At 44.0% G+C, this 27,832-nt stretch overlaps 1 protein-coding gene across 7 annotated transcripts in view; it reads right to left on the minus strand.

Moving 5' to 3' along the window:
- Positions 1 to 27,832, minus strand: part of LOC106612708 (spectrin beta chain, non-erythrocytic 4) — a 76,256-nt gene that overhangs the window by 4,033 nt on the left and 44,391 nt on the right. For 3 of the 7 annotated variants that reach the window (XM_014214134.2, XM_014214136.2, XM_014214138.2), the window contains 17 exons: positions 11,684 to 11,947; positions 9,077 to 9,301; positions 8,721 to 8,810; positions 8,343 to 8,621; positions 7,795 to 7,925; positions 6,866 to 7,070; positions 6,057 to 6,302; positions 5,830 to 5,964; positions 5,386 to 5,630; positions 4,554 to 4,740; positions 4,357 to 4,441; positions 3,974 to 4,170; positions 2,651 to 3,774; positions 1,983 to 2,052; positions 1,565 to 1,848; positions 193 to 363; positions 64 to 106 (listed from right to left, as the gene is read on the minus strand). In XM_014214134.2, the coding sequence (XP_014069609.2) occupies positions 64 to 106; positions 193 to 363; positions 1,565 to 1,848; positions 1,983 to 2,052; positions 2,651 to 3,774; positions 3,974 to 4,170; positions 4,357 to 4,441; positions 4,554 to 4,740; positions 5,386 to 5,630; positions 5,830 to 5,964; positions 6,057 to 6,302; positions 6,866 to 7,070; positions 7,795 to 7,925; positions 8,343 to 8,621; positions 8,721 to 8,810; positions 9,077 to 9,301; positions 11,684 to 11,947 (3,981 nt within the window). The remainder of the gene's footprint in view (positions 1 to 63; positions 107 to 192; positions 364 to 1,564; positions 1,849 to 1,982; positions 2,053 to 2,650; positions 3,775 to 3,973; positions 4,171 to 4,356; positions 4,442 to 4,553; positions 4,741 to 5,385; positions 5,631 to 5,829; positions 5,965 to 6,056; positions 6,303 to 6,865; positions 7,071 to 7,794; positions 7,926 to 8,342; positions 8,622 to 8,720; positions 8,811 to 9,076; positions 9,302 to 11,683; positions 11,948 to 27,832) is intronic. The other 4 variants (XM_014214135.2, XM_045724389.1, XM_014214137.2 and 1 more) reach the window with 3 other exon arrangements.

The following is a 27,832-nucleotide window of genomic DNA, read 5'->3' on the forward strand; positions in this document are numbered from 1 at the left end:
TCACATCGCTATTATACGACTGTATTTCCATGAAAGAGCAGTCAACTTTCGAACGCCTTTTACCTCATCCTTTGCATGGAACAGAAATTCACTTCCGTCTTTCGTTCTGAAACAGAAGAACAGAGAAGTTGAGGGTAACACACAAAATGGTAATCTATACAACATGTCCCCGATTGAAGGCAGAGTACTAACTTAAGTGTAAAGACGTTTTTCTTCTTCTTGTATCCAAGGGTGACGTCGCAGTGGCAGTGGCCGAGGTTGAGCATGGGCTCATTGTTGTAAGGTGTGGTGGTGTTCTTAGCGTCCTTATAGAAGCCTATCTCTCCTTTGTTCAGCACACAGTACAGGTTGACCCAGGATCTGCTGTAGTGGGGGGGAAACGGGGAGCGTTCAGCCAAAACCAACCACAGGCTTAATGCCACCTAACCTCACTCACCTGGGGGCGTTCAAGATGACTGGCCGCAGTGGGCCGAGGGAGAACACACTGCCGAACAAACAAATGAACCGCCGACCGTAGCGTGCATAGGTGCATTCACGTAGCTTACCTTTGTGGAGAGGTAGGAAGAACAGCCAGCAGCAAGGAGCAACAGGAGAGAGAAAAAAAACAGAGACTTTGGTTAAATGACAGTATTGGTATTCGTGAACTTTCATCTATCCTCTTAAGACGATTGAGTGTAACACATAAAAAGCTAGGCTTTACCTTGGCATGTACATAGCATTACATGTACATCAGAAACATTCATCCAATTGGTGAGTGAGCAGTGGGACTCATTTGTGGGATAAGTCTGTTGCGTTGCGTGTCAGCCATGGCCTCCAGGGGGCAGTGCAGCAGCGAGAGGCGGACGGTTCAGTCTCCGGGGCCAAAGACCCATGGTAGGCCACCAAGCATGGCCGACTGAACGAAACGTCTCTCGGGAGGAAGCGGAGTGATGTGTGGCCACTGCAGGGACCTGTGCGGGTAGCCTGGCTATGGCTGCATATCGTACTGGCTATGGGCCAGGCCAGAACCAGCACCAGGTTCGACCTAAGGCTCAGCAACAACATCCATCAACCAGACTGCTCTCCGTCAGGGCCAGTGTTGGTTAGACACCATGCATGTTGCAAGCAGTGGAATGGCTGGTGGCTATCTCTTGGTTGAACTCTCATTCTGATACACTTCTGATCAGAGGCTAAATAGAGAGCTGAAGTTTCAATAAAATGCTAGAAGAGCATATGTTAAAGCAAATAGCTATTTTCAAATAGGATGCTAGAACATATGTCAACTCAGAATTCTATTTTCAATAGGTTACAAGAACATATGTCAACTCAGGTCGTAAGCTCCAATAGGAATGTCTGAACATACAGTATGTCAGACCAGCGCTAAAGCTCCAATAGGATGCTGGAGTATATGTCGACCGAGACCTATGGCACCAATCAGATGCTGGAACATATGTTAATGTCAGTGACATGCACCAATTGAACATTTCGTAGGTAAAGTCAGTTGTTCTGTTAGCTTAGCATGCTCATAAGATCATGCCTGTTTGTAATATCGTCATACACCTCCGTTAGGAACCTGGATGCCCACCTGTTAGAGCTCTTCCTCATGGTCTCGATGTCCAGCTTGCGGAAGAGGAAGCCCTCGTGGTGGGCTGTGTGGCTGGGCGGCTGGGGGACTGAGGGGCTCACGCTCTGGGCCATCCCTGGCTCTGGCGCCGAGCGTGACCGCCGGGTGGTCGCCTCTCCTGCAGATGGGTCCTTGGGCCTGGGTCTCCGCCGGGGCTTGGGGCGGTCCCGTGCTCGCGGCCGGTCTGGACGTCCGGAAGACTTCTCTGGCACGCCGTTTGGCACTTTAGGAACCTCCCCTCGGGCCTGAGGAGAGAGAGGGCAGAGCTTAGACTGTAAATACAACGTGTAGCCGTTAAACACCCTCATTAATAGCATTTATGTATAGATAACTCTATCGGTGTAATAAAGGCGGCATAGCTGGTGAACGGAAGACTCACCGTTGCTGCCTCTCTCTCTTTTAGCTGCTCCACTATGTCAAACAAGGTCTGGCCGCCTGACCTTTTCTCCCTGTAATCAACCAAGATAAAAAGTGATACACCTTTCTGCAAACAGTGTCGTGGAAATTCTAGCCAAAAGGAGAGAGACTGTAGATTCTTCAAACAACTTTATTATAAGATTTGCAAATCTGGAGCAGTTAGCAATCCTCTCAACAGTGCAGAGTTAAGAGCCCAACGAACATAGTTGGCTCTCCGCTTTTATAGAAAGTACAACCTCTGTCTTCGTGGGAGTTTAGCAGGTGTGTGAGATCTTGGTGGGACATAGTTTACAAACACGTGATAATGCCAGTTTTGTTACTATCTAGCTGCTGCTGCTCAAGCTAGCTTTTGTTCTCTTCATATCTCCACACAGCTGTGCCCTTGAAAGATACCAAAAGAACAGGATGGACTCAAGCTGTGGTCACTCTCATATGGCCCTTTGTTTTCGGCCGCATGACCAAGTTACACAAAGACAAGAATGGAAGAACACTAACTTCTTCTTAAAAGAGAGAAATAGACAGTGTAAAAATACAGGTTTAAGACTTATTCAGCGCATATGCATAACAGAGTTTGTTATTTTCCCACCATAACAGCACTTAACGACTCCAAAGGCACAATGTAGTACTCACGTAGAACGTCTGTCTGACTGCTCCTTGGCTGTGTCGTGTTCACTGGACTCTTGTCTCTCCGTCCGGTGGCGGTCTTTCCTCCGGCCTTCGTGTCCGTGGCCCTCCTGCTCGCTGGACGTCTGCCTCTCCAGCTTCCTCTCTTTGCGCTCGGCCCGTTCCCGCCACACCTCCTGGGGCAGCTCATCCCGCCGCGCCTGGATCATCAGCACCTCACTAGAGTGCTGGCGCTCCAGCCTGGCTTCCCTGTGACTGTCCCTACTGTCCCTACTGTCTCTGTCCCTGTCTCTCTGCTGGGGCTCTGACCGGCTGCTCCCCGCCCGGTGGTCTCTGCTGCTGGGCTCGCTATTCAGCCTCTCCCTGCCCATCCCCTCCCTCCCCATCTCCTGGAGTACCACCTCGGCCATCACCGGCATCACCGGCGCTGGCTCCATTAACACAATATCTCTCTCCCTCTCTCTCTGCTCCCTCTCTCTCGCCTCCTTCTCCCTCACCTCCTTCTCTCTCACCTTCTCCAGCCTACAGGCCACCAGCATGGGCGTCACCATGTCGTCCATGTGTTTGATCTTAGGCTGCCGGAGGTACTGTGAGGCTTTCACCTCCACTGCCGCGGCTGCACCAGTCACCAAGCTTGCAGCTATCTCTTTGGCCTCGACCGCGGGGGTGACCAATCCTACTGCCAACCCTCTGGCTTCCGAGGCGGCAGTCCCCAACCCTGCTGCCACCCCTCGGACCTCCATGGCGGTTGTGGTCCCTAAATTTGTTGCTACCCCTCTGGCCTCCATGGCGGTTGTTCCCAGGCCGGCAACCACCCCCACTACACCTCCAGCCACTCCCCCCATCACGGGGATGGCCCAGGCCTCCAGGCTGCTGCGGTAGCCACTGGAGCCGTTCATGATGGGGGTGTAGTTGGCCACGGTGGATCCCAAGCGGCGGGCCACAGAGGAGGGCAAGGATTCCTGGGAGGGCCTTTCAGCTCTGTGCTCGGCCTGCTCGTAAATGATCCGTCTCATCAGGGGGGAGCCCTGGCTCCGGGCAGGGGACGTCTCCTGGGTGTCCAGGAACACCTTTCGACCCAGCAGGGGGGTGGGAGGGAGTTTACTCTGCTCTGCTTTCATCTTCTCCACCTGGAACCAAATCGAGGTTAACTAAACATCAGCACTTCATAATCGAATCTCCTCCACAACAAAATTAAGCATACCGTAAACATGAAGCCAATTGACAAGTCACTTCAAACAAGCTGTGATCTACAACCTCTTGTAAGCAACCAGAAGAAAGACAGCATCAGCTAAGGGGAGTGTTAGTTAGCTAGGGATAGTGACGGACCGTGGTGAGGCGTCGTAGTGAGCTGAAGCGCTCCTCCCAGGTGGCGGCAGCCTTGCGGAAGGCCTCGTGGCGGCGAATGAGCTGCTCCACCTCGTCCACACTGGCACCCAGCTCCTTGCTGTTGATGAAGGGCTCCTGGGCCGTGAGCCATGCCTCAGCCACCACCGCTTCCTGGGCAAACTGGTGCACCTCCAGCACTGAGGCAGAGGAGAAAGAGGAACTCAGTGTCTGAGAACAATTGGAATCACATCCCTCACACTGTTGCTCAGTTGTAGCTTACTGTGGTTCCAAATTATGGAATGGCTTGGGATAATATCAAACAGAGTCTTGAGGTGCCAGGTACTAAAATAAGTTACATTCAGGTAAAGTCAGGGGGGACTCACTGTGCTGCAGGACCTCCCAGTGTTTGTCCCATTTCTCCGACAGCTCGTACTGCTTGGCCACCACCTTATCCAGCTTCTCCTTGATCTAAAAATACATTTCCATTGAGTTTAATCTAAACTAGTGACTGTAAATGTAATCTAAACTACAGTACCATCCTCTATGTTCTATGGCAGAACCCTGTCAACAGTGCTGTTACCTCCTCAGCAGCAGGGTTGCGAGCGGCCAGCAGCGTCTTGCCCATCTCGATGCACTGCAGCACACTCTTATTGCGCGCCTCCACCTCGCTCTTCAAGCTCTGGTGGTAGTTCATCAGTACCTCCACTGAGGACACATCCCTGAAAGGACCAGAGAGTCCAGAGCCCGTTATATCGCTGTGGGGAATGCTGACAGTGAGGGAGAAGAGCACAGGGTTACACACCCCGGAAGACAAGGGCCAGATCAGCACCATATACACCACCAGGCAGCCATTTTGAAAATAACACTGTTTATTGCTATATTAAAACATGTTTACAGTGCATTGCTTGAAATGTGTTCATTGTAATTGTTGCTCTCTGTCATCTGTGCTCTCTCTGCAGCTCTCCATATTTGGCATTTCCGTAACGTAAATAAATTCCCTTATTTACTTATATTATGGTAATGCCACAAAATCAAAACAGGCCCCTGAACTTGCAGATCAATCACATCTGATAGATGGACAGGTGGATGAGACGGAGCAGTATGAGATACACCATACATACAAACTGTAAATATAGATAAGGCCATACACACTTAACTGAATGTTTAACGGATGCCCCCTTCATATTTAGAAAATACAATCTTCCAGGAAAGAGATATACAACTTCCTTTTGGATTATAGCTGAACTATGCGTCTTTCAGCCTATCCTAGGTCGCTAGGTGTTGAACTAACGTTGCTAGGCCTATAGTATTTTAACAAAAAAGGTCACTTTTTTCTCTTGCTCACCTCACTTTCATAAAAGGTATATGGCCTAAACCATAAAATACAATTGTAACCATGTCCACTCATATACCTTGGATTGTCCCCTGTGCCGATCTGAGAGATGATGCTGTCCATCCACATGATCTGGTCTCGCACCACCCCGAAGAACCGCAGCTTGTCTGTTGCCGTGGTGATCTGCACTCGGCACTCCTCACAGGACGTCAAGAGCTCCTTCCAGCAATGCATCACTTCCTGTTCCCGGCCGGCGATGGCCTCAGCCTTCTGCCCGGCGTAGATGGTCCGGAGCTGACCCGCACTCTCCTGGAGCTGCCTCACCTGGACACAGACAGACAGCGACGGGTGGTAGATTACATAGGAATAACTAAAAGTACTGTGGAAAAGTACTTACTGAACAAGTATGAGAGAAACTTCACGTGAAGTGTTACCACATTGACCTCTTGTTTTGTTCTGTCTTCCTTTTTAGTCTCATGTGCTAATAAAATAAAGTGATAGTGGGGGGGGGGGGGGGCCTCACCTGAGTGACGAGCAGCTGGATGTCGTGTTCGAAGCTGTGCATGAGCCTCTGCAGGGTGCTGGTGTTGGCAGTGCCACCCTGGCGTGCCCGCACCTCGGGCAGCCTCCGCTGCTTATCATCAATTTGGGCCAAGATCTGCAACACAAGGCGATAACAGACAATCAGAGACGCATCAAAACACGACACAGACCTATATCTCGTAGCACTTCTTATGGTAGAAACGCTACCTCGCGGCAGTCGGTGAAGAACTTGTGGAGCTGGTGCGAGGCGGCCAGCATCTGTGCCCGGGTCTCCATGAGCTCCAGGAGGTCGGCCCAGGCCTCGTTCACACCGTCCTTCCACTCGGCGATGGTGGAGGCCTCGGCGTGGCCGTAGTCGATCAGCTCATCCACCATCTGGTTAACCGCCGTCACACGCTCCTGACCCAGACTGCCCGTCTCTGACGCAAACTCTGTGAACTTCTCCTGCAGGATCTGAAGGGAGGAGAGAGGAGGAGAGAAATGAAGGGATGATCAGTATCTATTTAGCCAAGCTAAGCACTGTTGCTAAAGCAGTAATAGGCTACTTATCAAAACAAATTGTGTTGAAATACATACTACTTCCTTACTAAGCAATAATACACAGTACTGTATGCCCTTCTTTGAGCCATACATGTAGACATATTAACCCCCTTCCCAACAGGTTTTAGACAAACACTATATGCCATTTAACAGACGCTTTTATCCAAAGCGAAGTGCTACGAGATATAGGTCTGTGTCATGTTTTGATGCGTCTCTGATTGTCTGTTATCGCCTTGTGTTGCAGATCTTGGCCCAAATCAATGATAAGCAGCGGAGGCTGCCCGAGGTGCGGGCACGCCAGGGTGGCACAGGGTGGCATGATCAAATACATTTACGTATGGGTGGTCCCAGGAATCGAACCCACTATTCTGGCATCGTAAGCGCCATGCTCTGCCAACTGAGCTACAGAGGACCACCAGCCCTATCATATTGTTGAAGCCTTTGTCCATTCAGGCTCTGAGAGGGGTCCCACTGACCGTGACGTGTTCAAAGTCCTGTCCCAGTTCTGGCGAGCTGGCCACCACCTCCCTCTCAGCGATCCACTGCTCCAGTTCGTCCACCTCATGGTTGAGCTGGTAGAGCCAGTACTGCTGCTCCAGACGAGACTTCCTCTCCTCCACCAGGTCCTTCAGAGACACGTACAGCCGGTCCATCTGAGACTGACACTTACTGATCTGCTCACTGATACACATACACACACGCAGGCAGGTAGGCACGCAGACACACATATACATAAGCACACACACACACACACACCAGAGACAGGGTGAAATTGAGGGGGAATGTGTGGGAGCTGAGTGAAACACATTTTGACATGAAAAACCATGAGCTGGTTTTACAGGGTTGAGTTCGCAGGAGGAGTAAATGTGAGGAGAAGGCTTACAAAGCAAACTGAACAACATGAGACAAACATGGGCAACCCATAAAAACATCCATACCCTACTAGTGCAGAGACGCCGGCATCGGCTAACAGCTAAGTGCTAAGATGATAGAGCCGTTAGCGTTAGCTCTGACACCAGAGACAGAGTAGTATTACGGACCCAGTGCTGATCCTGCTGTCACCATGATTCACTCTGCTGCCATAACAGAGCAACAGGAGTCCATGACTGGCCAACTTTACTGGACTACCTTCTCTACAGGGATTATGTCGTTCAAGCCGTTTACTACCGGAATACTAACTCAGCACCTGGTAGACAAAGACTGTAGAGGCCCTTGATCCTCTTCAATCAAGTCACAAACTGAGATCCTTGGTTCTCATATAGGGGATTTCTTTTGAGCTTTTAAGGCAGTATATTAAATGGGTATTTCATGGCACACTCACTTTAGAGCTGCTATAACCAACTTTCGATCCCACGAAAGCCTTGGTAATAGTGTGGTGACAGGTTTGTGGGGCACCAACACTGACCTGTCTGGATGTCCCATCTCCAGTAGCTGTCTGCACTGCTGGGAGAGAAGGCCTATCGTCTCAGCGTAGTCCTCTATCGTCTGCTCCAGTACCAGGTGCTTCTTCAGTAGCTGCAGGGTGCTGGGCTCATCCTGAGGAAAAGGCCACAACACACTTACAGTCCATTCTCACAAACCTTGACATGCTAACGATTCAAGTGCGTGCAGTGTTCATCACAGGACGTTGGTGGCACCTTAATTGGGGAGGAGGGGCTCGTGGTAACGGCTGGAGCGGAATCGGTGGAATGGTATCAAACACATGGTTTCCATGTCTTTGATGCCATTCCATTTGCAGTGTTCCGGCCATTATTATGAGCCGTCCTCCCCTCACCAGCCTCCACTTGTGTTCATATACAGTTGCTGATGTCTGGAGGGACACAATCACATTGCGTTACACCTATGCAGATACAACTTTTTCCTCTTCCAAAAAGCCAATCATCTCTTACTGTAAAATGGTAACTGGGCAGATTAAGTACATCAGCGCCTGGTGATTGGCTCCTAGCCTCCTACCTTGCCCTTTTCCTCGTTCATCATGTGCAGCTCCTGTTCGCTGAGCCAGGCCTCCACCTCGGCCGTGTCAAAGTAGTACTGCTGGGCCTGGTACATGGAATCCAGCACCAGCTGTCTTCTCTCTGTCTCGGCCCACAGCAGATTCCACAGCCCGCTGAGCTGCTCCAGGCCCGCCCGCACACAGTCAGCCTCGGGGCTGCGGATGGAGGCGATGACATTAGCTCGTTCCAGGACATCCTCCACCCTCGCCCGATGGCCCTGCAGCTCCCTCTGCAGAGTCTGGGGGGGGGGCAGAAAGACGATGTCCAGTTAGATCTGTTACAGTATGATAGACATGTACTGTAATGATGTGGTTAGCCTCAGCTAGCTGCCACTCACCTGGTTTTTCTTCATGAGGTGCTGCACAGCCTGTAGACTGGAGCCGTGCTCCTGAGACGCGGCGGCAGGCAGCCGCTCCTGCACCCACAGCTGCAAACACATCACAAGTGAAACTAGCAAAGGAGCACTTGGGAACACTGGTAACTTTTCGATGGTTATCACCAGCATGGTATTGCATCAGCTTAGTGTTACATACATCTTTTATCAAGATAACGTCTTTCACAAACAAAAAAGGGGGTTAGTCACCAACTTAAGCAACACTTTTACCCTTGCCGATGACACTTGTAAGTCACATGTCTCTAAGTGTGCGTGGTGTGTGTGGGTATAATCGGAGGAGGATCAGGACGGCCACTCACTATCTCGTCCTCCAGGTCCCGGCCCACTTGGTGAACCTCCTTGGAGGCCAGAAGGATGCGCCGGCGCTCCTTGAGCGGCTCGATGAGGCGGACGATGCGCGTCTCCACGGCGGCCTGGCGCTCGCCGACCGTGTCCATGACCTGGCCCTGCTGGGGGATGGAGGCCGCCGCCACCTGCAGCTCCCCCACCTCCGCATACCACTCCTCCATCTGACGCTCCATCGTCTGGAGAGAGGGAGCGGGGGAATGGACACGAGTGACAGATGAGATAAAATGGAAGCAAAGGGGGATGGAATCGAAGCGTTTGAGGAGGGGCGAATGAAGGAAGGAGGGAAGACGGACGGTTAGGAACTAAAGAGGGGGAGGAAGTCCATGGGACAGCGAGAGGCCTGGTGAGTATGGAGAGGATACATTGGTCCCTGTATCAATCACCTCTCACCAAAATATCCTGGCAACATCCAACTCAGGAAAAAGCCATGGCTTTCCTAGGTGTACATGATAAGTTGCTCTATCTGTCAGTCTGCCATAACAATGTATGAGAAGTGTTTGGATGATAGCTGTTAGATCTACTGCAATTGACTACAAGGCAATTACTCCTCCAGAGTGGCCATATAGCTGTCAGGTAGTAATTCAGAGGGGGATGGTGATTCTCACTAAGGCAGTGACACTCATTTTAGGACAGAAACATCAGGTTAAGATCACCAGGGAGGTGGAGTAGTGTCACTGAGGCTAACTCATTTAAAAAGTGGGCCAGATGCAAAGAGCTGTTGTATGAGTGCCATGGTAAAGTGAATTAGAGTAGGGGGCAGAATGAGGCCGATCAATCCCTTACGAATTCACATGATGATTTGACTTTGGGAATTCTAAGGAATTGTGAGGAAAAGAGCCTTCGGGATGGCTGCCTCAGAACCTCCATCTGGTTTAATGAATCCCCTGACATTCTCAGAGACACATATCAGAGACTAGCACGAGAATAAGCACACTCTCTATTGGCTTATACACAAATGTTACCCCTAAGCATATGCATTGAATCACCACTTTAGAGAAATAAAATAAAACATGGGAATTGAACATTATTTCTAACTTTGACAGAAATGGTCCTTGAATTAATAGACAGGACAATTTCTTAGCCTCACACAGACAAAGACACGCACAGTCGAGTGGAGATTTTCATACATTTCCATATGAAGCGAAAGGTTAGAGTTTCAAGGATGAGACAGTGATTCTGCTCACACCATAGATCACAGAATGATCAGCAGGACAGGATGAGGTAGTGGATGGAAGGAAGCGGAAAGAAAGAAAAAAAGATCAAAACTGGAGTACGAAAGGGATAAAGAAAGAAATTAAGAGAGAAAGAAGGAAAGGACAGGTAGGTTAAAGAAAGGAAAGAAAGGACATTAAAAGAAAGAAAAGATAGGAAAGGAAAATAAATCAAAGGAAATTAAAGGAAATTAAAGGAAAGGAAGAAAGGAAAGGAAAGGAGAAGATCAGAGTACCCATGAGAGAAATGAACTGAAGTGAAAAGGTTACTGTACCCATGAATGGAGGTTGGGTGATGGAGCGTACTGTACACAAAGCACAATGGCAGGCTGAAAAGGAACTGTAAGCAGCCCTTAGCGGCAGCATGCTGTTGGAGAGGAGAATGAGAGATGTATGATGAAATGATAAGCTGTGGGATGGACCCAGTAGTGGTGACAGAACAGGGGTAGCGCATCCTGGACAGGAAAAAACATGAACCTCCTCCTACTGTATCGGTTGTTGGCTAGCATCAACTTTAGTGTTTTTATTATCATAAGCTACATTTTGTCTAAAAGTAATTGTCCAGTGAAAATCTCACTTTTAACAGTTCATACTCTGTTAACTCATACCCAGATAATGTTGTTGACTCATCCTATACTCATATTTGTGGCCAAAGAATAAAATAACATTTTTAAAATACATTAAAAAAAGAAACACTTGAAACTTGTATCTCAAAAAGACCGTTTATAAAATGCTTGCTATTTCCTGAGGAGGATGAGCTGGCCAATCAGCGGTCTACTAGCATGAATATTTTTTAGGACCGGTATACGCCCACACACTTCTGTTGTTGGGGTACACCCACACTATTCCAACACAGAAAAGCTGCTTTTTAACATACACAATTATTTAACTCATATTGTAATTAATTATAGGTCATATTTCATAGAAGTCTGGTAACACTGGACAGTTACTTTAACCCAATATGTATTGTAGAGCCATGCTTTGGGTGGAATGGTCTGACTCTCCAATGACAGCCCATTGGAGTGCAGGCTAAGCTTACTGGTGACGCGTTGAGTGCCAATTGCTCTTGTTAAACAAAAGCCTATGGCAGCCTGGCTCATTTAAGGCACGTAAATGAAGAGAAAACAGCAAGGCATTCAGAGAAAATGGATGATAAAGGATTAGTAATTCACACAAAACAACCCTAGGTTTTTATATATAGAGATAGACTGCGATATTCAACAGCTTTAACCTAACTAAGATACCATAGCAACACCATACCCAACGATATTCCCAACTATTCTAAACTGATCACAAAAAAACAAAAACTGTAACAGTAGTTGGACCATATAACGAAGAGGAAGAGACCTGGAGCTTCTTGAGCTGCTTGTTGACGCTAGTCAGGTCCTGACCCTGGTCCACGTAGCCCAGTTGTCCCTCCAGCTGGTGCAGCCGATGGTCCAGGCTGGTGTAACTCTGCACCAGCAGGTCGGCCCGGTTGGCTTCAAACAGCTGGCGGGCCTTGGCCTGGGTGGTGCTCTCTAGTTCCTGCCAACACTCCCGGATCTCCCCCAGCTTCCTCCGCACCACCGGGCTCAGCTCGGGCTTCTCCTGGATCAACTGCTGGCCCTCCTGGAGGATGGAGAGGGAGGGTGGTGGGGGGTGGAGGGGGCAGGTGGAGGATAGGAAGAAGACGTTGAGAGAGAGAGAGATGTAGGATGGGGGGTTGAAGGTTAGGGTAAGGGGGAGAGGGAACATGAGGAGGGGAGCAGAGAGATAAAGGGAGAGGGTGATTAGACATTGATGAGTGGAAATTATGATAACATGAATAAAGTCATATTTATATCACTTATGGAACATGGGGTCATAAACAATCTACTGCCCCAAATATTGGATTTTTTCCATTGAAATCATTCTGTAAATAGTTCATAGACAGCAACAATTTGTGATTACCACATTGGCAGTTTACCATATCGGAACATACATTTAAGCACTTTGGGACACCTGCTGATGTAAATTTGATTGATATGGAGTTGGCTATTCCCTATATCCTTAATCTGGCAGGTAAATAAAATGGATTCTAAGCAACCACATTAAATGACAAAGAAAATGTTCTATTTGTCTTCCATTGCTAGCTTGCATGAGCTGTGTTTCAGTGGTACACCTTTAAGAGTGCTACAGCCTGGGCTCCAGATCAGCTGCTTCTGACTCTGGCCTATCAGTGCACATCAAAATGGGTTAAAGGGCTGGCTCGGCCCTGGCAGCCCAGAAAACCACTTCAACTTTAGAGGTCAGGGCTCACAGATAAAATGCGCTTCTCTTATCATCATTTTACATCCTGATAGAATAATCTGCTACGGATCTCTCCTTTGTCTGTCTTCATCGGTTTGGTTTGGAGGATTTCAGGTTTGACTCATCTCTTGTTGATTTCATTCATTACACTCTCAGGTGTTTTCAGAATAGATACAGATTATTTACAGTAAGCCCAACGTAATCGCATAACAACCGCAACCCCAGAGACTCAGCCAGCAAATGAGAGGAGAGCACACTGAGTTGCTGCCTGCCGTGACACACCATCACAGACTCACAGAGGGGAGAGGCAAACAGACATACACTTGCTCCCTTTCTCTGCAGCACTCTGCCCCCCCACCCACACTCTCTCTCTTTCTCTTTCCAAACATATGTGCTTTATTCCTTCCTCTATCTTCCCATCCCTCCACCTCTTTCCAGCTCTGTCCTGTGCGCACGCAAGTGTTCCCGAGCACTGGGGGTTGTAAACTACGCAATCATATTCGCCGCCATGGAGACACATCAGCCAATGACGACCGAAGAGGAGATTTAACACTCTCTGTCACCGTTTCCCCAAGGCACCATAAAGAGTCTATAGGACCGGTCGAAAAAAACAAATCTATTTGCATTTTAAGCTCCTTTAATGTAATTCACTGATTGGAGATAAGTGTGCATTTCATGTGGAATGAAACGCTAGTTAGTTAATTCACCTTGTGCTCAGTTAAAAACATCAGCGTCTCATTCCTCTGAAACACATAACTGTTTCTGCTTACGGCTCAGAACAAGAAAGCATTGAAATATCTCTATTGCATATTCCAGTTGGGAGGACATTTGCTTTGCAACTGTGCTTAACGGCCACACCATCCGTGGAGCATCCTCTTCCCTCTGATCCCTCTCTGACGCCCTTCTCATGATCTGCCCACACAAAGGATGTCCTCATTTGGAGACCACACTACAGCTGCACTGTGAAGGGACACACTCCCAACAGTGCCAAAATAGCTCCGCATGCATATGTTGCTTTTTTGATCTCCAGATGAGTGAGGCAGCAAGGGTACTCTACCCAACTCGTAGATGTTGGCAGTATAATGTTCAAAACAAGTTATTTGTAACCAAAGGACAGGGGAAAAGGAGAATTACCATAATGACCACCAAAATATCAGATTGCAACGAAAAAAAGAATCCTCACTACGAGATCACGTTCGCAATACCAATCTGTTATTGAATGATAATTACATAAAGTGTGGCCATTGCGTTTGGCTGGTTGTGTCCACGGAAGCTATTGTGTCAATATTACTCCATGTGTGAAGGCCTGGAGGCATAAATCTGCCTGGGAGGACCAGACACAGTCACGTGATTCGGCTGGGGGGTGCAATGGCCAGCAGGCACCAAGAGGATCCAACATGTATCAATGAGTGTTTTGAAGGAAACGTCAAGCTTTGTGAAGATTGTCCTACGTCCTTCGTCACTTGATCTAAAGCCATGCCTTGTAATGAAGCCAGACATTGTCTATGAAACTGATTCTGGGAAGCACATTTATTCATGGAATATTTATGTGTGGATAGTGATGTCCTTTTGATGGTTGATCACCTGGGGAAGTAAAGAAACATGTTAGAGATTGTGGTCGCTCGCCGACAATTGGTTGAGCGTGCAAACCTGTCGTTGTGCGTCGCCCAGGCCAGCATATAACTCTTTGGGCTCGATATTCGGGTGGCGTTAAGGGTGTCACTAGTGTCAAGCGCACGCTCTTTGGCAATATCGACTTGTAAAAGCCTGCGCTCTTCTATTTTCCAACCCTGGCGGCAGAGTTGGTCATTTACCTGTCTTATATCAGCTTGCTTGCGCTGAGGTGGGAGGGGTGGAAATATTTCAGGCGTGACCCTAAAAACGCACGCCAATGTGCCAATTTCAAGCAGCGCTCCTGGTGATACTTAAGACTCACCAAAAGCTGGTCTTAGCAGTACCGCAATTGGTTTTGACATCGATTTTGCCAGCGGAGGCGCACAGTAGCGTAATCAGTAGCCTATAACCAATGTATTATGAATATATAAAGAGCGGCAAAACAGTGCAAGCATCCTTCTGCCTAAGAGCCCTTAGGCCTACTGTACGTGTGCACATATTGACTTATGCTCACGGAACGAGAGATGCGATTCATGATGTCTTCACCGTCCATGGGTTAATGGTGAGAACGTACATGGCTCAAATGCAATGCAATTTTGTCTGCTATTTCTGGAGATGTGCAAAAATGATCTGTAAGATAGTTCCATGATGTTTATAAAACATGACATTTGCGAGCAATATAACGGTGTGTGGATATTCCACCTTTTCTCTTTATATTGGATCTTTATCCAGCTCCTGTCAAACGTTTGGGTGTCTGTAAAACCCTCCATAGTCTAAGTTGGCTTGTCTGTATTATACAACCGCGGGGAGAAATTATAGTGACTGTAACTATATTTAGAGATAGCCTGTTTAAAATAAGTTGTTTCATTTAATTAGAATTTGATTAGAATTATACACTGTCTTTTTAGGCCTAGTGAATTTAATCTTACTTACTGCCTACGTTTGGCATGTTCATGTCCAGACTGCAATTTACAGTAGGCCTAGCCCCTATATCAGTGCAAATGCTATAGCCTACTAAAAAACAAAAAATATGTTTTATGTGAGAAGTAGGCATTGGTCTGACGCCGAAAAATAAATGACATTCACATGAGCACCACGATGAGTATTTCACCCATGCTCTAACAAGGTTTTCCAGCACACAGCTTTGACCTACTACAGAAACTACAGTGCATTCAGAAAGTATTCATACCGTTTGACCTAGTACACATTTTGTTGTGTTACAGCCAGAATTGAAAACTGATTCATTTTAGTATTTTGGGGGGAATTTCTTTGCAAATGTATTGAAAATGAAATACAGAAATATCGAAATTACAGTGCATTCGGAAAGTATTCAGACCCCTTGACTTTTTCCACATTTTGTTACAGCCTTACTCAAAAATGTATTATAGTTTTTTTCTCTCATCAATCTACACACAATACCCCATAATGACAAACCAAATACAGGTTTTTAGACATTTTTGCAAATGTATAAAAAAAACAACAACTGAAATATCACATTTATATAAGTATTCAGACCCTTTACTCAGTACTTTGTTGAAGCACCATTGGCAGCAATTACAGCCTGAAGTCTTCTTGGGTATGACGCTACCAGCTTGGCACACCTGTATTTGGGGAGTTTATCCCATTCTTCTCTGCAGATCCTCTTAAGTTCTGTCAGGTTGGATAGGGAGCGTCGCTGCACAGCTATTTTGAGGTCTCACCAGAGATGTTTATCGGGTTCAAGTTTGGAATCTGTGTGGGCCACTGAAGGACATTCAGAGACTTGTCCCGAAACCATTCCTGCATCGTCTTGGCAGCGTGCTTAGGGTCATTGTCCTGTTGGAAGGTGAACCTTCGCCCCAGTCTGAGGTCTTGAGCGCTCCGGAGCAGGTTTTCATCAAGGATCTCTCTGTACTTTTCTCCATTCATCTTTCCCTCGATTCTGACTAGTCTCCCAGTCCCTGCCGCTGAAAAACATCCCCACAGCATGATGCTGCCACCACCATGCTTCACCGTAGGTATGGTGCCAGGTTTCATCCAGACCTGACGCTTAGCATTCAGGCCAAAGAGTTCAATCTTGGTTTCATCAGACCAGAGAATCTTGTTTCTCATGGTCTGAGAGTCCTTTAGGTGCCTTTTGGCAAACTCCAAAAGGTCTGTAGTGTATTTTACTGAGGAGTGGCTTCAGTAAAAGGCTTGAATGGTGGAGTTCTGCAGAGAAGGTTGTCCTTCTGGATGGCTCTCCCATCTCCGCAGAGGAACTCTGGAGCTCTGTCAGCGTGACAATCGGGTTCTTGGTCACCTCCCTGACCAAGGCCCTTCTCCCCCAATTGCTCAGTTTGGCCGAGCGGCCAGCTCTAGGAAGAGTCTTGGTGGTTCCAAGCTTCTCCATTTAAGAATGATGGAAGCCACTGTGTTCTTAGGGACTTTCAATGCTGCAGAATGTTTTTAGTACCCCCCTCAACACAATCCTGTCTCAGAGCTCTACGGGCAATTCCTTCGACCTCATGGCTTGGTTTTTTTCTCTGACATGCACTGTCAACTGTGGGACCTTATATAGACAGGTGTGTGCCTTTCCAAATCATGTCCAATCAATTGAATTTACCACAAGTGGACTCCAATCAAGTTGTAGAAACATCGCAAGGATGATCAATGGAAACAAGATGCACCTGAGCTCAATTTCGAGTCTCATAGCAAAGGGTCTGAATACTTATGTAAATAAGGTATTTCTGTTTTTTATTTTTAATACATTGCAGAAAATTATCAAAAACATTTTTTGCTTTGACATTATGGGGTATTGTGTGTAGATTGATGAGGGGGAAATTTAAAAAAACAAAATTGCAGAAAAGGATATAACGTAACAGAATTTGGAAAAAGGGAAGGGGTCTGAATACTTCCCGAATGAACTGTACTGTACATACAGTAAGTATTCACACCCCTGAGTCAATACATATTAGAATCACCTTTGGCAACAATTACAGATGTGCGTCTTTGTGGGTAAGTCTTTGCACACCTAGATTTTGCAATATTTGCACATTATTCTTTTTAATACTCTTCAAGTTCTGTCAAGTTGGTTGTTAATCATTTCTAGACAGCAAGTCTTGTCTTAGATTTCTATTCCGATTTAAGTCAAAACTGTAACTATAGGTCACTCAATGTCATCTTGGTAAGCAACTCCAGTGTATATTTGGCCTTGGGTTTTAGGTTATTGTCCTGCTAAAAGGTGAATTTGTCTCACAGTGTCTGATGGAAAACAGACTGAACAAGGTTTTCCTCTAGGATTTTACCTGTGCTTAGCTATTCTATTCTGTTTATTTAAAAAATCTCCCTAGTCCTAGCCGATGACAAGAATACCAATAACACGATGCAGCCACCACCATACTTGAAAATATGAAGAGTGGTACTCAGTGATGGATTGTTTTGGATTTGTCTCAAACATAACACTTTGCATTCAGAACGTAAAGTTAATTCCTTTGCCACATTTTTGGCAGTTGTACTTTTTTTTATTGCAAACAGGATGCATGTTTTGGAATATTCCTTCCTCTTCGGCAACTGAGTTAGGAAGCAAGCCTGTATCTTTGTAGTGATTGGGTGTATTGATACACCATCCAAAGTATAATTAATAACTTCACCATGCTCAAAGAGATATTCCGGTGCCCCCGCACATTGACTCTGTACCGGTGTCCCCTGCATATAGCCTCATTACTGTTATTTTACTGCTGCTCTTTAACGATTTGTTATTTTATTTTTTACTTAACACTTATTTTTCTTAAAACTGCATTGTTCGTTAAAGGCTTGTAAGTAAGCACTTCACTGTTGTATTTGGCGCATGTGACAAATAACATTTGATTTGATTTGATGTGATATTCAATGCCTGCTTCTTTTTACCTAATCAATCCAATAGGTGCCTTCCTTTCCTAGGCAGTGGAAAAGCTCCCTTGTCTTTGTGGTTGAATCTCTTTTTGAAATGCATTGCTTCACTGAGGGACCTTACAGATAATTGTACAGTATGTGGGGGGTAAAGAGGTGAGGTAGTCATTTAAAAATCATGTTAACGTAACGGTCGTCGTATGGAGTAGACCAAGGCGCAGCGGGTTGAGTGCTCTTATTTACTTTTATTAGAACACTTAACAAAACAAGAAAACGAACGAACGACAAACAGTCTTGCAGGCTACACACAGCAATGCAAAAACAACTTCCCACAAACGACAGGTGGAAAAAGGGCTACCTAAGTATGACTCCTAATCAGCAACAACGAAGTACAGCTGTTCCTGATTGAGAGCCATACCAGGCCAACACAAAGAAATATACAACATAGAAAAACCATAGAAATACAAAACATAGAACAATACCCCAAAACCCCGACAACACAAAACAAACACACCCCTCCCACGCCCTGACCAAACTACAATGACAAATAACCCATTATACTGCTCAGGACGTGACAGTTAAACATGATTATTGCAAGCATAGAGTCCATGCAACTTATGAGACTTGTTAAGCGCATTTTTACTCCTGAACTTATTTAGACTTGTCATAAAAAAAAGGGGTTGAACACTTATTGACCCAAGACATTTCAGCTTTTCATTTTTAATTAATGTTTAAAAATGTCTTAAAACATAATTCCACTTTGGCATTATGGGGTATTGTGTCTAGAGCCAGCGACACAAAATGTCCATTTAATCAATTTTAAATTCAGGCTGTAACACAACAAAATTTGGAAAAAGTCAAGGGGTGTGAATACTGTCTGAATACACTGTATGTTGGTCTATTGTACTTCCAACAATGTGTAGGCAGGTTGTTCCAACCTTCTCAAGCAGCCTAATTCATACTATTAGAGGAGGTGCTCCCACAATAATGTGATTGTTTTTGTTCATTCACTCAGTACCGTGTGAATGTTAATTTCTCTTGCTTGTAAAAAAAAAAAAAACATCTATAACAGTTCCATTTAATCACATAGCTAACTAAGTTAGCAAGCATGGCGTTTTCTTTTGACTACGCACAGGTCGCGCAAGCAAGCAATGATCATCATGATTACCTGGATGCTTCATGTGCAACCCCTGCTACTTGTTACTTGTGGATGGCGACTTCAGGTTTTCGGTAACACATTGAAATGTAACTTGACACTGTGTTTATCAGCCAGTGCAAATGTGGATCATAATGACAAAAAGAAAATTGCATTGACATTAATGCATAAGGTAAGGGGATCGAATTTGCTCTGGGTCTTCAAACAACGACACGTCTGTTCTGACGTGCGCATGTACTATGAATTAGCAGCGTGGCAGATTTCCCAAAGTTCCCAAAGTCTGGTGTGTCTAACTGGCTACAATAGCAGCTAAGGACATTCGCTAGCTTATTTGTTGATGTCCGGGTCAGCAGTTTAAACATTTTGCTACACCCACAATAACATCTGCTAAATATGTGTATGTGAACATTTTATTTGATTTTATTTGGATTTCAGCCATATGAAAAATCTCCCATAGCACAATATACCTTGCTTGCTAACTATCTTCCTTTTGCTTCTCATCTAACCGGTGTTAGATAGCTAGCTACAGCTGCTAGCCTTATACCAGCTAGCTGCTACTGTTTCGCAGCAACCGAGTTGCACCCGGTTTTAGAACTCTGAGATTCAGCTGAAAAGATAGTCAGAAATGCTACAAAAAGGTAGCACATCATTGGTTTATATTGGGCAGAAATGTGCACGTGAGAGCGGTAAATTGTGAATTGAATCAAAACTGTTACACCTAAAAACGTATTCAGTCAAATGGATCTAAGTCTAATGGTCATCTTATGGACGATGTATTGGCGTACACATGATGGTTGGGAGATTTGAATTTAACCTTGAGATTCAAAAATGTTAGCGCAACTATAATGTTTTACAATGCATTTCCATATTGAAGCAATGCAATTAGAATAATGTAGACTGCAAACATGTTAAAAATATTTAGCAAATATGGGGCAGGGTATTTAACGGAATAGGCTATAACGGACTAATATTCAAATTGGAGTTGATGACAACGCTCTGATTGGCCAGTGAAGGGCCAAGCTTCGACAAACCCACAACTTGATTATTCATTAAAACCCAACCCTTTCGCGCCACCGCCAGCTACTGCGCCCATAATTCTGATTGTGAAAATGGCACAAATATTTCTGACACACCCCCGAACCTAATCCGCTACCGCCAGCGCTAAGATTTACCATTGCTTTAGGTTTGTCAAAATAGAGCCCTTTATGTTCACATATTTATCGATCATAAAGCAGAACTACAATGTGAGCATGTTTGACAAATTAAACGTTAAGGTTAATCTAAATGTAAATGATGACCTTGATTTTTCTTGTTGATTGAAGAGGGTTCTGTTCATTTCCTCTGAGAATTGATGGGCAAATGGGCGCGTTCCAGCGCATGGTTAAAGGTACGGTTAATGCAGTAGTAGCTTATTCCGGGGGGACGTACATGTTTATATCCCAGATTGTGTTTCTGCTCTAAAGCATGGAATAGTACCTGTATTGAAGTGTGTGCTAGGAAAATACTTACACGTTTGTTAACCGAACATGTTTGGTATTTCATGCCAACTGGTAATTGATCATGATATCAATTGGGTTGTTCTCATTAGTCAAATGCATTATGGGTAGTGTTATTTAAACCCTTTCATTTCCTTGTTAGAGAGAGAGAGAAAGGGTAAAGTCGGCATACTTCTGGGTTTGCAGGTATTATTGAAATCTGGGTTATTCATTTGTGCTCTATTTGATTTAGTTCATGTTCCATGTGTTGCAACATCCAGTTTATTATTTTTGTATGTGTTGTACAGTCGCTGGCTAAGTCTTGCAAATAAAAAGCCTAAATCTGGCAAGAAAAATCTGATCTGTATTACTGTCTCCTCACTGTTAAAATCCTACCACTTGTTCAACTTCACAAGCCTACATATTGTAGCACAGTATCCTGTATTAAGAAAAGCAAAAATGTAGCCAATATATTGTGAATTGGTGCTACAGCGTTACAGCAATGTTCCACTAACCGTTATGAGAACACTGTGATAGCTGTGTATTAGCAATGTCCTGACAGTGCTGGAACATGGAACTGTATGACATAATTGTCTGCCTCCCTCTACCTCACTGCTATGTGCTGTAGTCGAGGAGGCTCTGACTGTTCTCCCTCTCTGCCTGCTCTCTTCTCACTCTCCATCTCGGCTCACACGCCCCTTATATTGCAGCGCCGGCAAAAACACATGGGTCAAACTCTACTCCCAAAGGGGTTAAGAAAAGAGGGTGAGTGTGTGTGTAGGATGCTAGTTGTGGGACGCCAGGGACCTAAACAGATGGAGTTGCAATTATAAAATGCAGTGCTTATGTTGTTGTTATGGCATCACTAATGATGTAGTGTCAGGGTAGCTACTGGTAATGATGACTGCTTTCCATCATACATAATCCCGAACACACGCACGCATGCACGCATGCTCAATGCACACACCACACACACACCAAAACAAAAGAGAGAGAGTCACTTTTGCAACTTGTCCCGGAGGTCCCTTGTAAAATAGTAAGGGGCCAATGAATTAACTGAGAAACGAGGGGAAAGGGAAGAGGATATTGTTAGAATAATTTGTATGTGTTAAAATAATGACTAAATTGTTCCACTCTGTTATTATAGAATATGGAGATAGGTTTAAGAATAATGGGATGATAAAATTAGGATATGGGGAGATCGGTTAGGATTGTAACATTTTAAGGTTATATTCCTTAGTAGGGATGTAAACTGAGTGAAGTTGTAGATTAGGTAAAAGAAAAACATTGGATAGGTTTCAAACCAAGAGGGTCATAAAGGGGGAGGGGAGGTGAAAGCCTTGAAGAATGTGGCCAGTTTTTATGGTTCTTTGTGGTGAGTGGAAAAGTACTGGTTGTTGGAGAAGGGAGTGGTCTAAAGATAAGAATGTGTTTGTATTATAAAAGGACTGAGTCTTGATTTTTGACTTTAGAACGTTCTCTGAACAAAACTGTACAGACCTTTTGCAGAAAGCTGAGTCCTTGCCTAATTATTCTTAACCAAGTGTCTTACAAACCTTGGGGATTAGTCAAGGGTTATTGATTGTTCATTTTTATCATTGGGATTCGAAAATTCCCTTAACAATTGGTCCTTCGAGCCGGATTTGAACCAGCGACCTAAGGATAAAGGAGTACTATGAAAACGTAATATAGAAGGCGACATATTAATAACGATTGAAAATATGAGGGTAACCTAAAAATAGAGCGTGTGAAATGAGATATTAACCGAGTCAAAAGTCATAAGAAATGTTAAATCGTATGTGTGTAAGACCGAATACTCTATTGTCTATAAGTAGTGATAGAAATATTAATCAGCCAGACACATAAACGTTAATTCGCTCACGTGTGAGACTAATATTCGATAAAAGATCACCTCTATAGATAGGTTTAAACTAGGTCAGAGACGTAATGGTATGAATATAGATCGCCTATCGAAATACGTTACAGAGGGATAGTCTGACTATTCCGAGAGGGAGGAATTAATGGTTAATGATTTGAGTAGGTCAGAGAGGTAAGACCTAATATTCTATCAAAAAGTTATAAAAATAATTCATCTGAATTCCTAGAAGGGTAACAACGGGAAGAGTTAACTAATAATAGGTAGTAAAACCTCCAAAGAGGTCCCGGAATTAAGCGGGGAGGAGAGATATGAAAGGAAGGGAAAGAAAGTAGCCAAGAGTATCGAATGGCCACTCTAGGAGAGACAGCCGAGAAGGTTGGAGGTGAGAAAAGACAAAGGACCCGTAAGAGAGATATAGTAAGTGCTGTAGGGGGAATAGTACACCCAAAGACAGAAATAGAGGGGTTTAGGGAGGACATGGAAGGATTGACCGAAAGTTTTAAACTAAATACTGGGGAGCTGGAATGAGCAGTTAGACAGATAGTGGGAAAAGATTGGGCAGCCGTGAAGGGAGACTGGAACCCAGGACAGGGGGACAGAGTTGTTCTGCAGTGGACTGCAGAGGGAAATTATCAGGATAAACTCAATCAGTTGTGTAATAATCTTAGGGATCATTATCACAGGCATGCAGATTTTTCAAAAATTCAGGAATGTAGACAGGGAGACAGTGAAACAGTTAGTCAATATTTGGAAAGATTGAGGGACGTGTTTAATACAAATAGTGGACTGATCCAACCTGGCCCTGGGAGAGGAGGAGATGGGCCATATCACCAACAGCTAAAAATAGCTTTCTTGAGTGGTATGAGACCTGAAATTTGCCAAGCAATAAAAAAGGCTCTGGTTGGGTGGGGAACAGCTACATTGGCCGAAGTAAAGAGGTATGCGATTCACCATGAACAGAATGAAAGGGAGAAGAAAAGTAAGAAAGACCTGAAAGGAGCAGAATACCTAATAGATTCTCTTGGGGAAGTTATAGGTCAGAATAAGGGAGGCTTTAAGGGAAGTGGACTAGACAGAGAAGATCAAAAATGGCCATGGTCTGATAATAGGAGATGTTATAATTGCGATAAAACAGGACATTTTGCGAGGGAGTGTAAGGGGCCGTGTTCAAGATGTAATAAAAAGGGACATATCTCACGGGACTGTAAGGCACCTCCAAGAGAAGGAAGGCAAGAACAGAAAGAAGGAGAGCATCTGATACTAACTCTCGAGATAATTGTAGATAAACATAAAGGAGGCTTCAAGGAAAAGAAAAGTAAGAAAGAACAGACAGGAGCGGAATATTTGATCGCCACTCTTGGGGAAATTGCAGGAAAGATTTTAAAGAGAAAGGGGGAAACAGGGAGAGTAGAAAATGGATAGAACCAGATGATAGAAAGTGTTTCAATTGCAATAAGACAGGACATTTCGCCCGGGAGTGTAAGGCACTCTGTAAACATTGTGACCGAGTAGGAAAAAAAAAATTGCAACACTAAGAATTAGCATTGGTGGTTCAGAGGTAGAATCTTTGCCTGCCATGCGGGAGGCCCAGGTTTGCTTCCCAGCCTATGCACCAATGGATTAAAATTTGAGTTACTAACTATCATTCAATTATTGGTATGTTTTGCCTGGAAAGATAAGGTTGTTATAGTGTTTGTTTAAGATATAAACCAAACGTTTTGATAGCTTGTTTAGTTCAAATTGAAAGATGAATGCAGTCAAAATAATAGCGAGGCGAATTCGATAAAGTACGTTGACTGTTGTCTAAATAGCCTGCTGAGAGGACATATAGAGAATGGGAGTTGTATTTAAATAACTGAATCAAGGAAGAGACAGTTACCTAAATTTAATGAATTATAATGAACATATGTTTTAATCTTACGACAGAGGTAAGGTAGAATGTTGTTTGAGTAGAGGTTATATTTTTGTCAACTGGAAAAAATAGGTGAGCTAGTTGCGCTCGCTGGGATATATATTGGCTGTAAAGCGATTCAGGTCTGGATAGTTGAATCGTAAAAGTTGTGTGATAGTTTCTGGTTAATGATTCTTGGTTTGATTGTTTAGTTAACACCAGTGAATTTATGCAGGAAGTTAATGAATTCTAACATTATAAATCTGTTTCCACTACTTGGAACAATGTTAGGTCAGTGAAGTGAATTGCAGGTTGAGTTAATTTTATTTTACAGGGACAGTTCACATTAATCACAGTAGTGTGTGTCTAATGGCAGGGTATTCCTATCAAACACTTTGAGAGCCTGTTTGAAGACAGACTGAAGGGGTTTTAAGGTTGTAAAGCAAGCTTGGGCTAAACTAGTCAAGGAGTAGGTTAACTTTTTATGGATATGGGGCAGTATTTTCACGGCCGGATAAAAAACGTACCCGATTTAATCTGATTATTACTCCTGCCCAGAAACTAGAATATGCATATAATTATTAGCTTTGGATAGAAAACACTCCAAAGTTTCTAAAACTGTTTGAATGGTGTCTGTGAGTATAACAGAACTCATTTGGCAGGCCAAAACCTGAGAAGATTCCAAACAGGAAGCGCCCTCTCTGACCATTTCTTGGCCCTCTTTGTTATCTCTATCCAAAACAGGGGATCTCTGCTGTAACGTGACATTTTCTAACGCTCCCATAGGCTCTCAGAAGGCGCCAGAACGTTGAATGATGACTTTGCAGGCCATGGCTGAAAAACAGTAGCGCATTTGGTAAGTGGTCGATCTGAGAACAATGAGACTGGGGCGCGTCTCATTGTTTTTATTTTCAGTCTTTGAACAAAAACAACGACTCCCGGTCGGAATATTATCGCTTTTTTACGAGAAAAATCGCATAAAAATTGATTTTAAACAGCGTTTGACATGCTTCGAAGTACGGTAATGGAATATTTTGAATTTTTTTGTCACGAAACGCGCCGTGCGTGTCACCCTTCGTTACCCTTCGGATAGTGTCTTGAACGCACAACAAAACGCTGCTATTTGGATATAACTATGGATTATTTGGAATCAAACCAACATTTGTTATTGAAGTAGAAGTCCTGGGAGTGCATTCTGATGAAGAACAGCAAAGGTAATCCAATTTTTCTTCTAGTAAATCTGAGTTTGGTGAGTGCCAAACTTGGTGGGTGTCAAAATAGCTAGCCCGTGATGGTGAGCTATCTACTCAGAATATTGCAAAATGTGCTTTCACCGAAAAGCTATTTTAAAATCTGACACCGCGATTGCATAAAGGAGTTCTGTATCTATAATTCTTAAAATAATTGTTATGCTTTTTGTGAACGTTTATCGTGAGTAATTTAGTAAATTCACCGGAAGTGTTCGGTGGGAATGAGAGTTCTGAACGTCACATGTAATGTCACATGTAATGTAAAAAGCTGTTTTTAGATATAAATATGAACTTGATTGAACAAAACATGCATGTATTGTATAACATAATGTCCTAGGAGTGTCATCTGATGAAGATCATCAAAGTTTAGTGCTGCATTTAGCTGTGGTTTTGTTTTTTGTGACATTATATGCTAGCTTGAAAAATGGGTGTCTGATTATTTCTGGCTGGGTACTCTGCTGACATAATCTAATGTTTTGCTTTCGCTGTAAAGCCTTTTTGAAATCGGACAGTGTGGTTAGATAAAGGAGAGTCTTGTCTTTAAAATGGTGTAAAATAGTCATATGTTTGAAAAATTGAAGTTTTCGGATTTTCGAGGACTTTGTATTTCGCACCACGCCCATCATTGGATATTGGAGCAGGTGTTCCGCTAGCGGAATGTCTAGATGTAAGAGGTTTAAGTAGGGAAATTTCATAGATTTGAAGTAAAATATTGTATCTAAGGCATGTTCAATTGAGTACACATAACCATTGAAGAAGTTTATAACTAATGATTCATGATTTGAGGGTTACAGTGGAATTATTATTAGGTTTTGTTTATAGTCAACGTTTGGGGTTCTGAATCGATGTAATATAATGAAATGCTGACCAAGTGGTTGTTTTTTTCTGGGAAAAGGAGCGCTTCATCTTCTCTCTTAGGAATGTTTCCTAGAGAAACGATATCTTAAAGGGGTATACACACATGGCATTTTAGAATTTTTATTTTTAGAATTTTAATTAAAAACGTTAATTCTTTTGGATAAAGGAATATTTTGGGAACCTGAGATATAAATACGTTTTTTTGAATTTGTCTAATATAGTAAGAAACACTTCTGTGAAGGGGTGGTATGACTCTTGACCTCTATCATGGCGTTCCTTTGTGGTCTGATCAGCCTCATGGGAGGGCCATTTGGATAGTGAATTTAAGGTCATTTGAGATACTGATTTTAAGGTAATTTGTGTAATTGATAAATTATGATATAGTTTAAAGTTCTTAGACATATTTGGAATTTGAACCAATGGGAAGACAGAAATGGGCAAAGCCTTGGACTAAGGGTAGGCTTCCTTAAGTCTATTTTCCTAGAACCGTAAGGGTACAATAACTTTCCTTTGTGGAGTTGTTCAGATTAGTAAATTTGATCTGATTATGTTATTTGAATATCTTAGGACCAGTAGTGGTATTTTAATACATTATCTAGCTAAGTGTATTTTCCCTTAGAAAGTCAGCTGTTGTTGGATGCAGTGTACGATATTGAAAACAACAAGGCTGTGAAATTGATATAGTAAGTATTATTATATGTTGTTATTGAATAAGGTTATTAAGTTAACAAGAATAAGTTTAAATAATGGTATACTTGTTTTAAGTATTTAGGATAGATTTTAAGTCTGAAGGAGTAAGAACAAATGAGGGAAAGATTTTGGTTGTTCCGCTTCCGGACATCAGACAGTGGAAAGACTGTCTGCTCCAGTGGATATGAAACATGAGATGTCGGGAGAGCAGGCATGCATTCCAATCCTGAACTCCAGGTTATGTCTAGATAACCTGTGGAATGATTCTGTCGAATGTGGTTGTCACCCCCACAGAAAGCCGAGGCCATAAAATAGATTACTCCCACCTTTGAAGACTTGGTAGAAGGGGTGTTATTACAGAAAGTGAGGCATAGTGCAGTTCTCCAAGGTTTTGGCCAAGAGAGCAGCCCCAGCTGGGAATTCCGCCATAAGAGGAATGGTAACCACTTCTGGTAAACCTATTACACATGCTCAGTTGATTTTGAACTTATTAGATGATGTACTTTTACCAGAAAAGTTAGCTATATGTAAGTGTGAGGTTCCTATTAAAGAGACGGATAAAA

This window comes from Salmo salar, chromosome ssa09 (genome assembly GCF_905237065.1).
Source record: "Salmo salar chromosome ssa09, Ssal_v3.1, whole genome shotgun sequence".
NCBI classification, from domain to species: domain Eukaryota; kingdom Metazoa; phylum Chordata; class Actinopteri; order Salmoniformes; family Salmonidae; genus Salmo; species Salmo salar.